At 32.8% G+C, this 15,564-nt stretch overlaps 1 protein-coding gene across 1 annotated transcript in view; it reads right to left on the bottom strand.

The window, feature by feature from the left end:
* Window positions 1–95: 95 nt before the first annotated feature.
* Window positions 96–15,564, bottom strand: part of LOC126881843 (kinesin-like protein KIF23) — a 38,231-nt gene continuing 22,762 nt past the window's right edge. Inside the window, exon 3 of the mRNA XM_050646452.1 lies at window positions 96–14,026. Coding sequence (XP_050502409.1) covers window positions 13,820–14,026 — 207 coding nt within the window. The 3' untranslated portion in view covers window positions 96–13,819. The remainder of the gene's footprint in view (window positions 14,027–15,564) is intronic.

Here is a 15,564-nt window from a genome sequence, read left to right as displayed (position 1 = left end):
ACATACATGTAATAGGGGGCTGCTAATAGGTTGCCATCTTTAAGTTGCCCAAAGAGCGCATATACAGTATGGTGCAAATGAAAGGAATAAATTCGTTATTTCTTAAACCGGCGACTTTTATTTTTAAATTATAATATTTTGGCATATATTTCATACTAGTGACGTCATCCATCTGGCCGTGATGACGTAATCGATGATTTTTTAAATGGGAATAGGGGTCGTGTGCTAGCTTATTTGAAAGGTTATTCAATTCTCTATTGAGTAATATAAACACTTACATAATTATTTATACAAGGTGTCAAAAAAAAATTTTAATTAAATTATTTGACAAAAATAAAAGAAGAATGTATGTAATTTATTTAATTCAAAATACATTTTACTATTACCCGAAAACAGAAAAAATGTTTATTTCACAAATAAACATTGCTTTTCGATTAGATTCAATGTTCAAGCCAGCTCCCGCCAGCCACATAATTCTTGGAAGTTTGAACATTTAATTTAAGCGAAAAGCAATGTTTATTTGTGAAATAAACATGTTCTCTGATTTGTGACACCAGTAAAATGTATATTAAATTAAATAAATTACATACATTCTTCTTTTTTTTGTCAAGTAATTTAATTTAATTCACTCCAAACATTTTTCCGCAACCGCGCCTAAAGAAGTATAACTTCAAAATCGTCGATTACGTCATTACGCCAACACTGATGACGTAATGTTCAACCCATATACATGTAGCAAAATTGATGGACATTCAAACATTAAAATTAACTTGTTTTAAGCTTTCTCTTAAGTCGTCTGTTTCTGAAATAATGAGTGACATGTGATGTAAAAATAAAAAATTGAATAAACAAAAGCAATTTAATAAGCACGACTAGCAACTTCTAATAAATAACAAAATATAAGATATGAATAACACTATCACAGTAAGGGTCACTCCGCGAAGAATCTTTTGCTCTCTATGTTCCATTTTCATGTTCCAAATCCATCAAAAATTTTAGTCCTTTGTGAATGACAGTTAAGGGGAAAGGCGCAAAATGTCGCCTGTCGAAATTGCCAATGTGTTTTAAATGTATTCATATTTTTCGAATCCTGAGAAAACTAATAAGTATTTTTGAAAAATTTAAACACTGAATGAAATATTACGTTATTACCGAGGGACGGAAGTCCCTTAAAATAAATAAAAAGTTTCTTTTGAATGAAATATTTGCAACTAAAAACCACACTAAATTTTCTCTTTCATTTTCACCCCTGTAACTTATCAGAATAAACAGTATAGAAGTTTTCAGGGACTTTCGGCCCTCAGTAATAATGTAATATTTGATTCTATGTACGTTTAAATTTTTCAAAAATATTTATTAGTTTTCCCAGGATTCGAAAAAAATGAATACATTTAAAACACATTGAACATTTTGACAGGCGACATTTTACGCCTTTCCCCTTAACGACATCCTACGTTTACCATGATTGGTCGTTATCGTCGCTCATTTGCCGTGATTGGTCGTTATCATGATACAATAACTGAAGATGTGATATGGAGTCGGTGGGCGGGGCCTACGTAGCTACGTCACTCTGTGAGTAGAACAGCATTAAATTCAGTGTGGTCGTATAGTAAACGGTGTTTATTTTTTTGTTTAAGGTGAATTTTACTTGTAATTTGTTAAACATTTATTAAAAATGAGGTGTGCCGTATTTGGTTGTAATGTGGACAATCAATCACAAGGTTTCGATACGAATATCAAGTTTTTTATTTTCCCAAAAGACAAAAAAGTGCGATGTGTGTGAAAACAATTATGTAAACATAAACGTGCAGACAATTTTAACGTTAACAACGCTCGTATCTGTTCAATACATTGTAACAGCGACGATTATGAACGCAATCTGAAACAAGAGCTGCTTGGATATTCTCCTAAAAATTTTCAATGCCTTAAAAAAAAGCTTTTCCATGAAAAAAAATTCCATCCCAAAATTTAGCCAAAGCGGGAAAAGGCGAAGTGGATTCTGGTAGAGAGCAACTAACTATTTTTAATCGGAAATAAGTCACAATTTTACTAAAAAATGATTTTATTAACGTTTCGACGTCCAAATCGGATGCCGTTGTCAAAATACAAAAAATATTAATGAATTTAACAAAAATGTTGTTGCTTAGTAAAAAATTCTTCTAATAATTTATTTAATCTGGCTCATTTATATCGGCAATTCAGACATATATTATACATTTTAAAGTAGAAGACTTTAAAATGATATTGCCAATTGTTCATTCGATTACATGAAATCAACCCCAACTCAAGAATATCCGTCACAAAAAAAATCAGAGCATGTGATCTGTCTTTAAAAATACAACCACATGCAACGGTGACAGTAAAATTCTCGCGTGAGAGATTCCAGATTAAATCACGACGGAAAACCAGGAAAAAACCTCGTGATACCATCCCGACATCGTCAGTATTAGGTCTTACTTTAGTTTACTGTCAAAACTAAGACCAGATTCTAATATAATACTTACAATAATATTAGTAAGACCTAATACTTACGATGTCATGATAGTATTACGAGGTTTTTTCCTGGTTTTCACTCGTGATTTACTATGGAATCTCTAATGCGAGAATTTTACTGTCACCGTTGCATGTAGTCATGTGGTTGCATTTTTAAAGACAGATCACATGCTATGATTTTTTTTTGTGACGGATATACTTGAGTTGGGATTGATTTCATGTAATCGAATGAACAATTGGCAATCAGCCCTATTCTGTAACTTTTAACAAATCGAATAGAAATGACCAAGTCGAATCGTAATTACCCAAAATCGGAATGTTTGATATCTATCGCGTCATTTTTGTGTTTGGATCGGTATTCTGTAACTCATATCGTAATCGAAATCTATGACTTCTATTTCACGCTGTTCTGAGGAGGTGGCAACCGCGCAGTAACCAGCGAAATTGTGTTCTGTGACCTATTTTGTTACTTGAAATATGACACCGTTGCCATTTCCTCAATGTTTTCATACTTTCTTCATACTATCCTCAAAGTTTTGAGAAGTAAATAAAATATTCGTGTAAATACTGGATGCAAAAAGCTCAAAAGAGGATAAATGGTTTTAAATTAAAGTTAATTAAAATTGATATAAAAAAGAAGATAAACTGATAAATAAAAAAGACAAGTGAAGATAAGAAGTATAAATACTTTCAAATCAAAGATATTTAAATTGATGTTATTAATTCATTATTATTAATAACTTATTTAAAATTGATATTACTAATAATATGCAATCTTTAAGATTCTATTCCAGTTGAAATAACTGCTAAACAGCTTTTCCCAAAAATGGCATCTTTTCTATAATTTGTTCAGACTATGAGCGTTGACTGATAAATATACAAGTATACTGGTATAATATTTATTTATCAATTAACGCATAAGAAGTCTATCGTATGCTATTCTTGTGCATTATACCATTGATTGCAATTGTACAAGAAATATGCGAACAAAATATGGCAACAATGTGAATGGGAAACATTCAGACGCCAAGTAGCAAATAAATAAGGTTAGGTCCAATTATTCATACTCGTACATGTCTAAAAGAAATATATATAGTTCCCTAAACAAATAACACCACAGACTAAAAATTAAGCAGCTAAAAAAAGGTACAAATACTATAAATAATTATAAATAAGTAGTATGTAATTAATTATTTTTATATATAAAATATAAACGTCAAAACAAAACAAAATGCGCTTGCGTCAACCACAATTCCGATAATCGAAATCTCATCTCGACAGGGTAAATGCTGTCGAAGTGATTTCTATTCACATTACGATTGTAGAGATTCCGAAGTAGTTATGGAATACGGATTTGGACTATTTCTATTCGACTTGGTCACTTCTATTCGATTTTACTGACTTCTATCATCGAAATGAGTTACAGAATAGGCATGAATATCATTTTAAAGTCTTCTACTTTAAAATGTATAATATATTATGTCTGAATTGCCGATATAAATGAGTCAGATTAAATAAATTATTAGAAAAATTTTTTACTAAGCAACAACAGTTTTGTTTAATTCTTTAATATTTTTTGTATTTTGAGAACGGCATCCGATTTGGACGTCGAAACGTTAATAAAATCGTTTTTTTGGTAAAATTGTGGCTTATTTCCTATTACAAATAGTTAATTACAAAAATGCCACAAGAAAATAGCTTCAGAACAACAGTAGAGAGCAACGCTGTGTATTATACAGTATAATATATACCTATTGAGACGTATCTTGCCTAATAATAAAAAATCATGTTTGTAATTGATTTCTATCATTAGATTATGTTCTCAATAATTATATTTAATCATACTAAACAAAACAGAACTTCTCGAAAATTTCACAACTGATATTAAAAGCTAAAATCCCCAAATCATAATGGCAATGCATTCGAAATGTAAAGGATCTACTCACAACGTGACGTCATGCGCGACCTGAACGAAATTAGGAACGCTGCGTGTCATATCTTGGGTTATTGTATCATGGGTCGTTATCGTCGCGCATTCAACATTTTGTCTCAGGAATGCAGAGTGAATTGCAAAATTGAAACCGTCAAAATTGAGAGAGCATACTGATTCGTTAGCATTATACTGTCACAGTATTGTATCTAAGCATTAAAAAAATAATAGCCACAGCGTGTAGTTAGAATGCCCGTCGGCAAAAAAGTTTATGATAGATACTCTCTTCAAACTTTGAATATCGCTTCATTAGGTCAATTATGACACGATTTTCCTCCGCGACTTTTTTGGTTCTGGTGCGTTTTTCCATTTACGACATACCAAAAATTTATAAATACTGCTATCCTTTTTAATTATATAGCTTAAAAATTATTTAAAAAATACACAAATAAAATTGTCTGATGATAAATATAGGTACTTAAGTGCGCCTGACGACTCTAGCTTGTCGTAAAATCGACTGACGAAATTCATAGATAACCTCGACGAGATGTTGATTTCAAACCATAACCCCCACCCCCTTAAAACTTCGAGGCACACTTGACTAAATTCAAGTTCAAATCTTTTATCACGTCCCGATGAGAATTTTTGCCACGTTTTATTCAAAATTATATTTTTTTAATTGTTAATGAAGAATGTTCCCTATGGGAAGACGAGCGATCGGGCTAATAAGTCCAAAATACTTGTCAACAACTGATATAGTGAGGTTTGAACTTGAATTTAGGTAGTTCGTAATTTCAAAATGATATTTTTACTTATGTTTTTGTGTCTTGAAATTGGTCAATTTTAAATTGTTTATAGCTCGAAAACGATAAACTTTAAAATACTTTCAGCGAAAAATTACAAAAGATCTTTTTTGTTTAGAATGATCCAAAAAATCTGAAACATCTGCCCGGGTCGAATTGTTTTTTAATTTATAAAAAAAGTCATTTTTCATTATTAATTAATTATAGTCAGAACAAAATTAGATCGGGCACCCCTCTTTTTTATAATTGTCAACATACTAAACTACATATCCAATAATTTTTATCCATTAAACTGATCGGTGCAGATCGACCTTATATCGTATTTTAGACTATAATTTTTGGTTAGTTTCTTAAACAGAATATCTATCACAAACATATATAATAAAACAACATATAAATATCACTAATCATCTACAAAAAGACAATATATTGAGACTAGTCTTACGTTAAAAATAATGAACCAAAATATACAAAAAAATGATATCAATAATCAATAAACATTTCAAGTAACATTGCATTCTACTCAAATCTTCCAAATTATTTCTCCAATTTTAAATTTTCAAGATTTGTTTTATGTATTCTATGATCATTTTTTAATTTGAGAGTTTTAATGATTCTCATTTATAAAGAAGGCATTAGACATCAACGAAATATTAGCATTTAACAAATTTCAAAATCATCTCAATGAACTAGAAGACTGGCTTAAATGCTGGAAAATAAACGTCAACACAAACAAGTCTTGTCAAGTAAATTTCACAAATCGAAGAATTAGATGTCCACAACTACACCTAAATAATTCACCTATACCAATAAAAACAGAAGTAAAGTACCTGGGCCTTCATCTAGACGAAAAACTTACTTGGAAATCACATATTGCAGCCAAACGACGACACCGCGACCTAAAAGGTAAAAATATGAGCTGGCTAATCAACAGAAGATCGCAACTTTCATTAGAAAACAAACTGACCATCTATAAAACAATACTCAAACCAGTGTGGACATACGGAATCGAGCTGTGGGGCTGTAGCAAACCATCCAACACCAAAATACTACAGACATTCCAGTCAAAAACTATTCGTATGTTAAGCTAAGACAAAAATAATGGTGGTCGACAGATTCGACACTATTCAACTGACTAACATGTTACAGGAATACCAGATAGTAAACACCTTTGTCTATCTCGGGTCTAGTAACTAACGATGGTAACTGGGAAGCAGAAGTTCGGAGACGTATTGGTATGGCAAAAAATGCGATGAGTCGCCTAACTAAAGTTTGGAAAGACAGATCTATCTCTCAAAATATCAAGATGAGACTGGTGAATGCCCTTGTATTCTCAATATTTCTATACGGAGCAGAGACTTGTAATTTTCGCGCATGCGAGCGCCAAAAAATTGATGCTTTTGAGATGTAGTGCTGGAGAAGAATGCTGCACATACCTTGGACAGCTCATAGGACAAACGTTTCTATTCTAAACCAACTTAATATTAAAAAAGGCTGTCCACAATATGCCTGCAACGAATTCTGCAATTCTTTGGTCACGTGGTTCGCAGAGGTGACGACAGTTTGGAGAGATTAATTGTTTCTGGAAACGTTCCGGGGAGAAGATCAAGAGGATGATCACCAACTAGATGGTCTGACCAAATAAAGCATTCAGCTGGAAACTCATTCTGCGAAGCTCTTAGAGCAGCTGAAGATAGAGACCAATGGAGAAACATTGTTAGGAATATTGGAAGAAATCACGATCCTCAGTAATGGGGAAACGCCAAGAGAGAGATAAAAGCTGGGTATACTGCTGTACGGTTTTAAGGCAATTACTGATGGAACGTCACAATGTTCGCTACGAAGTTCGGTTCGTTGCTTAATTCAAGACCCCGAGCAACAACGTCACGAACCTCGGTTGATCGCTTCGATTGGTCGCGACGAGGTTCGATACGGCATTCGGAGCATGTCTGGACCCACCTATAGAATATTTAGAAGGTTTAAAAAATATTGAACATAAATACTGAAAAAATGGAATAACTGTATGTATATCGTGGGAATATAAACTGCTCGTCAAAAGTTAGGGATATAGAAAATTCTGCTGAATTTTTATACAGTCGAACCCGCATATTGGAATAGCCTTCGTGCCAAGCAAAAGTATTCTTATAACCGGGATATTCTAATAACCGATCATTCGTGGCTAGTAGAAAAGTTTTGGGACCTTAAATTTATATTCCTTAAAGCGGGATATTCCTATAAGAGGTATTCTATTAAGCGGGTTCGACTAGTAGATTTTTTCGTGAACAGATTAACGGATTCCGCTAATTTTTTTTATTATTTTAGACTTTTCTTTAGTATTTACACAGTTATGCAAAGGTTTACTCAAACTTTTTTTTGTACTTATACCGGGTGGAAGAAAAGAAATGTTTTTCTTATGTTAAGTTTGAGACGCCCTGTAGGGAGGACTGGGTACAAATGGGAGTATATATCGAAATCGTATTGTAGTCTTATGTTTTGTTAACATTTTGTTTTTTGAATGTCCCTGATATCTTTAGAAATAAAAAATAGACGGTTTTGTAATTTAACATATGTTTTAACCGAAACAAAAGTTTGAGACACCTTGTAGGGAGAAAAAAGCACAAAGGTGAGTATAAATCGATATTTTGTTGTAGTCTCATATTTTGTGAATATTTTATTTTTTTAATACCTCTGATGCGTGAAACATAGAAAAACATATTAAAGAGTAATACCGTCTAGTTTCTTTGTTATTAAAGATATCAGAAAAATTAAAAAAATAAAATATTCAAAAAATATGAGACTACAATATAATATCGGGGTATACTCACCTGTGTGCCTTTTTCTCCCTACAAGGTGTCTCAAACTTTTGTTTCGGTTAAAACACATGTTAAATTACATAACCGTCTATTTTTTTTGTTTCTAAAGATATCGGGGACATTCAAACAACAGCATGTTCACAAAACATAAGACTACAATATTATTCTGATGAATACTCACATTTGTACCTCGTTCTCCCTACACTCAAACTTAACACAAGAAAAACATATTTTTTTCTTCCACCCGGTATAAGTACAAAAAATAAGTTTGAGTAAACCTTTGCACAACTGTGTAAATACTAAAGAAAAGGCTAAAATAATAAAAAATAGCGGAATCCGTCTGTTCGCGAAAAAATCAACTATGAAAATCAGCATAATTTTCTATATCCCTAACTTTTGACGAGCAGTTTAAACTACTACAGGTGCTACTTAAATAAATAAATATCTCATGACTTGGGTCTCTGAATCATACACTCGCGATCACAAAAATCGGGTCACTCGATGAATTATACACGTTTGAGGTCTCGAATTTCCTAAACCTGTTGTCCGATTTGAGTGATCTTTTTAGGATGTTATAGCCATATTATTTAAAAATATCAACGTAACAATATTGTTGCTAGACAGGTAAATGTCATTTTATACAGGGTTTAACAATCATACTGTGTTTTTTCCTTAAAGTTCGGAACACTCTGTGGAATATTATAGGATAGATAAAATATTGAAATTAAAACTCAATTGTAGCCTTAGACTTTTTTAACATTTTCCTTTTTGATTCATTTGATTATGTTGTATAATAAAAAAATTAGGTACTTTAAGAACTAGCCATGTTCTTCATAAATTAAGTAAGAGTGTTTCTAAATAAGTGCGACAAACTTCAGGGGTAATTCTGCATTAAAAAATAATTACCCCCTTTGTGGCTCAGTGGTAAGAGCGCCTACCTTTGGATCGAAAGGTCCGAATGGTCGTGAGTTCGAATCTCACCAGTATCAGAAATTTTTCGTTTATTATAAATTAATAAATGAAAATAGTTTCTGTCCTTGTGGGATCGGTACTCACCGGAGGGACCGCAGACGTTCGGATACAATTAGTGTCTCTTTGCAAAGACAACGACGTCGACTTTGCAAAGTAACAAGGCACTTACTCAACACACACACACATTACTCCTCTGAGTTAGTGATAAGTTATAAAATCATTATGAAATTGACTGACCAGTTGGTTGTGAAAACCAGTGCAAATAAAACACAAAACACGCACACGCTTTATAAAGATATGCCCGCAAATGCTTCGTTTCCGAGATACGGGATGTTGAGTTTTTTCTTACAAACTGACGATTTATTTGTTGCTCTAATACCGGTTGAGATATGCAAATGAAATTTGGTAGGTTTTAAGAGGTAATTGTTGCGCATTTTTTTACATACAAATAAGAATTTTATATTCACCATTGGCGTGCATACGGGTATAAACATCTTAGATACAATTCGTATGCACGCCAATGGTGAATATAAAATTCTTATTTGTATGTCAAAAATGAGCAATAACTACCTCTTAAAACCTACTTAATTTCATTTGCATATCTCAACCGGTTTTACAGCAACAAATAAATCGTTTGTAAGAAAAAACTTAACATCCCGTATCTCGGAAATGAAGCATTTGCGTGCATATCTTTATAAAGCAAACGGTCATTATTTTTTCATGCAGAATTACTCCTTAAAGTTTGTCGCACTTATTTAGAAACACCCTGTATTGATGAAGAACATGGCTAGTTGTTAAAGTACCTAACTTTTTTATTTATTATCTAACATAAGCAAATAAACCAAAAAAGAAAATGTTAAGAAAGCCTAAGGCTACAATTGAGTTTTAATTTCAATATTTTGTTTATGCTATAATATTCCACAGAGTGTTCCGAACTTTAAGGAAAAAACACAGTATGATTGTTACACCCGGTAGAAAATGACATTTAACTGTCTAGCAACAATATTGTTACGTTGATATTCTTAAATAATAAGGCTATAACATACTAAAAAAATCAGTCAAATCGGACAACAGGTTCAGGAAATTCGAGACCTCAAACGTGTATAATTCATCGAGTGACCCGATTTTTGTGATCGCGAGTATTTAATTTGAACCTTTTTATAACAAAAAATATTTTACTTTCCATTATTTTGTTGCAGATTTGGACATTGTACAGTCATTTGTACTAATGTAGTAATGCAGTAATTATAAGGATATGTATAAACACAATCTGACAGTAACATTGTATTGATTACATTTTAATTTTTGTATACCATTATTTTATATATTCTGGTTGGAATATTTTGATTTGGATAAAATATAAAGCTCTGTAACAAGGTTTAAATCTTCATTTATCACTTATATACTAATTTAATATTAATAAGTACGGGTAGTATTTTCTAAAATCTTCTCTTTAAAATATGGTCTAAATATATTTTAAGACTATTTATAGTTCAATTATGTTTCACAAGAAATATGTAAGGCTTTAACAATACCTTAGCAACGTACTTGCTTACAATAAGAACATAGAAATAAGAACATAGCTATAATAAATTAAATACAGTACATTTTATGATTCAATTTCTACTTCAGAAATGGTTCTAGAAATTTCCGAAAATAGAAGGTTTTTTTAATTCAAATTGTGGTTTATTCTTATTAAATATAGCGGTTAACAAAATGACACGAATGTATAAATAGATTTAATAAAAATAGCCCTTCCTTGGAATATTCTAAAAGTATTTTCTTGCCATATACTAAAAACATGTGCGGTAAAATCATTGTACTCGAGGCATACTAGGTCCCCATTAAAAGAGAAACTCCTTCCAAACAGATTCTGACACGCTAACACCTTCGAAAGAGTAGCAGAATTTACATATTTAGGATCTCTAGTAATCAAAGATGGAAGCAGAGCATATTATGCAAACAAGAAACTGATAACTTTTAAAATCCTTACTCACAAACTATATAAGGCCCTAATAAAACCTATTGTAATTTATTATTTTGAAATACTGCGATTGATTATTTTGAAACATGGACTCTATGAAGAAAGAGGAATACGACCTGAAACGTTACTATGAAAAGGTACTGTGAAATATTTTTGGATCTATTGGGCAGCAGAATTATAATATAAAGAAGCCGTAAGAGCTTTAGACTCTATGGCGTGATAGAGCACGCCCGATATTGGAGATGTTAAATTGAATCTCATAGAATCCGTTGAGTAGATCACTTGCACCGAATGACCAACCGAATAGAAAATACCACCGGATAGAAGACCGGCAAAAAGATACCACGACGATGTTCTAGAAAACGTTGGTTATAGAGCGTCCAAAATGATTTAAAAATTATGTGAGTCAGTGTTAGGGTGGTCCAAAACAGGGTGGTCAGTGTTAGGGTGGTTTTTTTAGAGACCTAGGGACCCTATATCTAATAGAAGAATAATCTATGCCAAATCTTAACAGTCTAGAACATATGGAAGGCAGTGCTCAACAACATTTAGTTTTCATAAATTTCCGTAAAACACTTAAGTTTAGAAAAAAAAGTTAAACAAAGTTTTAGAAGGCAAAAGCGAAGACGTTTATGAACCAAAGGCTAAGAAGAGCCTTTTTGACATGAATGTGGCAGCGGCTTTAGACAGGAATAAAGTTTCCGATCGTGAAGTCATAAGGCTTATCTTTCCTATTGCTGCCGCACTTGGACATGATCCTGCGGAATTACCGCTTTCAAGAAGTTCTGTAAAAAGGAAACGAGAAGCAGCAAGACAGAATTTTTCGACAGAGATTAAATCAAACTTAAATATCAAAGAACCAATTGTTGTTCATTGGGACAGCTGTCCTGCCCGACATTTTATGTTCACAAAAGGTAGATAGACTACCAGTGCTAGTTTCCTATGCTGGTGGAAATTAGAAACTACTGGGGGTGCCAAAATTGGCTAGTGTAACAGGTTTGAACACTGGAGATGCAGTACTTAAAACTCTTAAAACATGAGATCTCGATGATAAAATCATTGGTATGGGCTTTGACACAACAGCCGACAATATTGGTCTTAAGAGTGGTGCATGCACTTTCCTTGAAAATAAGTTGAATGAAGAACTTATATGGTTGCTTTGTCGCCATCACATAATGGAAATCATTTTGAGCAAAGTATTTTCATTATGTTTGGGACCATCAAGCTCTCCTGAAATTCCCATATTTAGAAGGTTGATGGAATCATGAAATGCAGTTGATCGATCAGATTACACACCATTAATTTTTCTCCCTGGAGAAGCTGAGTTAAAAAAACAGTGCCATCGAGTCCTTGCTACATCATCTTAGTAAGAAAGACCAGCCTCAAAATTACTACCTCGAACTTATTGAACTGACGCTGTTGGTGTTGGGACAATCAATAGAAAAAATTCACTGGAGAGCACCTGGGCCTATACACTACGCTCGGTGAATGGCTAAGTTTATTTATGCGTATAACCTTTTCCTAGGTCAAGGAGTTTACCATCTCACAAACAAGGAGAAAGAAAACTTAGACGACAGAATTATCCGTTTCGGTGCTCTTTTGTATGTGAAAACGGGTTGAGGCTCCAATCAGCGCCAATGCAGCTTTCAACGACCTAATTTTTTGGAAAGAGGCTGGGAAATCTAGCGTCATTGATGAAGATATAGCTAAAACTATCAAAAAAGCCTTGAAGCCACATTTGTGGTACCTATCTGACGAAATGGACGGGTTATCACTTTTTTCCAATAAAGTGAGCCTTGAAAACAAAGTGAGCATAATGAATAAGATGTCTGTCCCGGCAAGGATAATTAGAGGAAATGCCGATTTCCTAAGTGATGAATGTTAATTTGACAGATTTTGCTAATACTAGAATAATGTTGTTGTTTACTAAGCTAAACATTATGCAAAGCTTTTTAAACAATCACCCAAGTAAATGGGAACAGGACCCAGAGTTTAAAGGGGCAAAAAATACAATAAATAAAATCAAAGTGGTCGACATCGCAGAAAGAGGTGTAAAACTATTTCAAGATTTTAACAAACTCACAATAAATGATGAGGACGAACAACAGCTGTTACTGCAGATTGTAGAGGCTAATCGAAAACAAGTCCTGACTGAGCCAACAAAGAAGGCCGTTCTAGAAAACCTACAGAAACCATCCATTTCCAAAGTCAAAATTTAAAGAGTTCAGTTTTATTATTGTCTTCACTATAAAATGTACTTATTTTAAACATGGGTTCCAATGTAAAATAAACAAATAAATTAAGTTTTTGTATCCTAACATGTCTTGTATTTTTTTCAAAAATCGATAAAAATATTCCCGTTTTCATTATTTAAACAGTATTGAGCACTTCCTTCCAAGTGACATATGGCTTTCATATTTTGGCTCCTTACTTATTTTATCAATTAGAAAAGAATTGGGGAATTGAGTTTTTCACATAAGATCTTGCACCACTCTAGTCAGTTTACTCGATAAAAAGTATAAATGGGGTAGAATTGTAGAGCAGGTCAAAACCCACAGAGCCTTGCACAGCCAAATAAAGACAAATAATCATATAATTATGGCTAACTTAATAAAAGTGAAGATTCACAAAGCTACGATAATTCTAAATTGTACTAACTAAAGTTTCTGTTACAATCGACGGTCATAATAAAAGTGCAAAATTAAGGAAGTTTTGTGAAGCGAACATTGATTTTTAAATAATTGCACAGTCAGTGAGAATTTAGAAAATACTACCATACCGTTTCACAGTCTACAATAGATCACATTAAAATATTTTAAGTCTTTTACTCTACATGAGATGGAACTTTAGTCTGCTTTGGATCTACAGTTTTATTGGGGCTATTATTAAATAGTACTATTCCAATTTCTGTCTTTTTTGTCAAGGCTCGATGTTTGTTACTTACATCTTCCAATATCAAATCAGATTTTCGTTTTCTAGATGACGGGTAAGTCGATTCCAGAAATGATTCAACGTATTTTTTTTCCAAAACCTAAAAATATACTGTTTTAATAATACATTAATACGAGTAAGTGTATGTATAGAGTATAGAGTACGACGTACACTCAAAATAAAAAGAAAAATCTACGAGGAATAGCTATTTGTATAACAAGAGAGGAAAGTGTTACTTTTCCTCCCGAGAATGAAGTTTACTAGTAATCATTCGAGGGAGGAAAAGGCACTTTACTCCCATGATATACATATGATTTTTCCACCTTCCTCAAATATCAGGTAATTTTTTCATTTTTAAATAATTTATTTATGTAACTAACTGACAAAATTTATTAGAGCACTAAAACCAACATGTAGGTACAGTATAACTGTCAAATATAAGTCATATTAGTAATGTAAACATTGTTAAATCAAAATAACAATTTACTGTTTTTACCATTCTGTAAAATACAGGATGCTCTATAAATAAACGTTAAAATGAATAGATACTTAAGTAATAGATAATAGAATATTGTATAGGGCGTCAATAAGTTATTTAATCAATGACATACCATGACGTCACCTTTACTTTTCCTCCCTTGGGACTAGTTTGTCCTGAAATCGGGTTTGGCCGATAACATATATATCATTATTAAACAAAAAATATCTCAATAGCGTTACCTCGAGGAATGTCTAAATAAAATATAAACAAAATTCCAGGTGGGTCGGTCAAGTAGTTTTTGAGTTACAATGCCTACAACATTGGAAAAAATCAGTTTTGAGGACAACGCGTTTAAAGTATTGTCAACTTTTATTTTCAATTTCTTTTTTGTCTGTCAAATCCAGTGGCGGCTCGTGGGTAGAAATATCGGTGGGGCATTTTTATTTTGAGCGGCAAATACGAAATTATTAACAATTAAGTTAGTAAAAAAGAGTTTTACCATTTTATGCTCAAAAGAGTCAACATGAGAAGAGTCAACAAAAGACTGAAATATTGGAAACCATCAAGACACGAAAGCTACAATAACTGGGGCATGTTATGCGTAATGAGAGATACAGCATACTTCAATTAATTACACAGGGGAAAATCCAGGTCAAGAGAAGTGTAGGAAGAAGAAGAATCGCATGGTTGCGTAACTTGAGGGAATGGTACAAATGTACATTAACCGAACTATTCAGAGCAGCAGCATCTAAGATCAGAATAGCCATGAAGAAGAAGATGCTTAAAAGCTGCCTTGGATACAATCAAATTAAACTGGTGGGCATAACAATGGATAAAATGAGCATACGAAAAAGAATTTGAACTCCACTAATTTTGCCTGACATGACTTCGGCCAATTGACTTATTAGGAGTATTGTTCAAGTTTAAATTATTAAGTTGCTCTCAAATACACTAACTAATTCCCTCTGCATTATGCGAATCAGGTTTATAAAATATCCCCAAAATCGTTCAAAGATTTGATTGCCAAGGGTATATCTCAAAATTAAAAATAAAATCATTTGATCTTAAACGGAAGCGTCAGTTCAGTAGTCTCATCAGACTCAATTGGCGCATAAGGAGCCATTTCTACCTCTTTGCTTATTAATCCACGAGCTATA

The sequence above is a fragment of the Diabrotica virgifera genome, chromosome 1 (assembly GCF_917563875.1).
Source record: "Diabrotica virgifera virgifera chromosome 1, PGI_DIABVI_V3a".
NCBI lineage: Eukaryota > Metazoa > Arthropoda > Insecta > Coleoptera > Chrysomelidae > Diabrotica > Diabrotica virgifera.
This window is presented reverse-complemented; position numbering and strand designations above follow the sequence as displayed.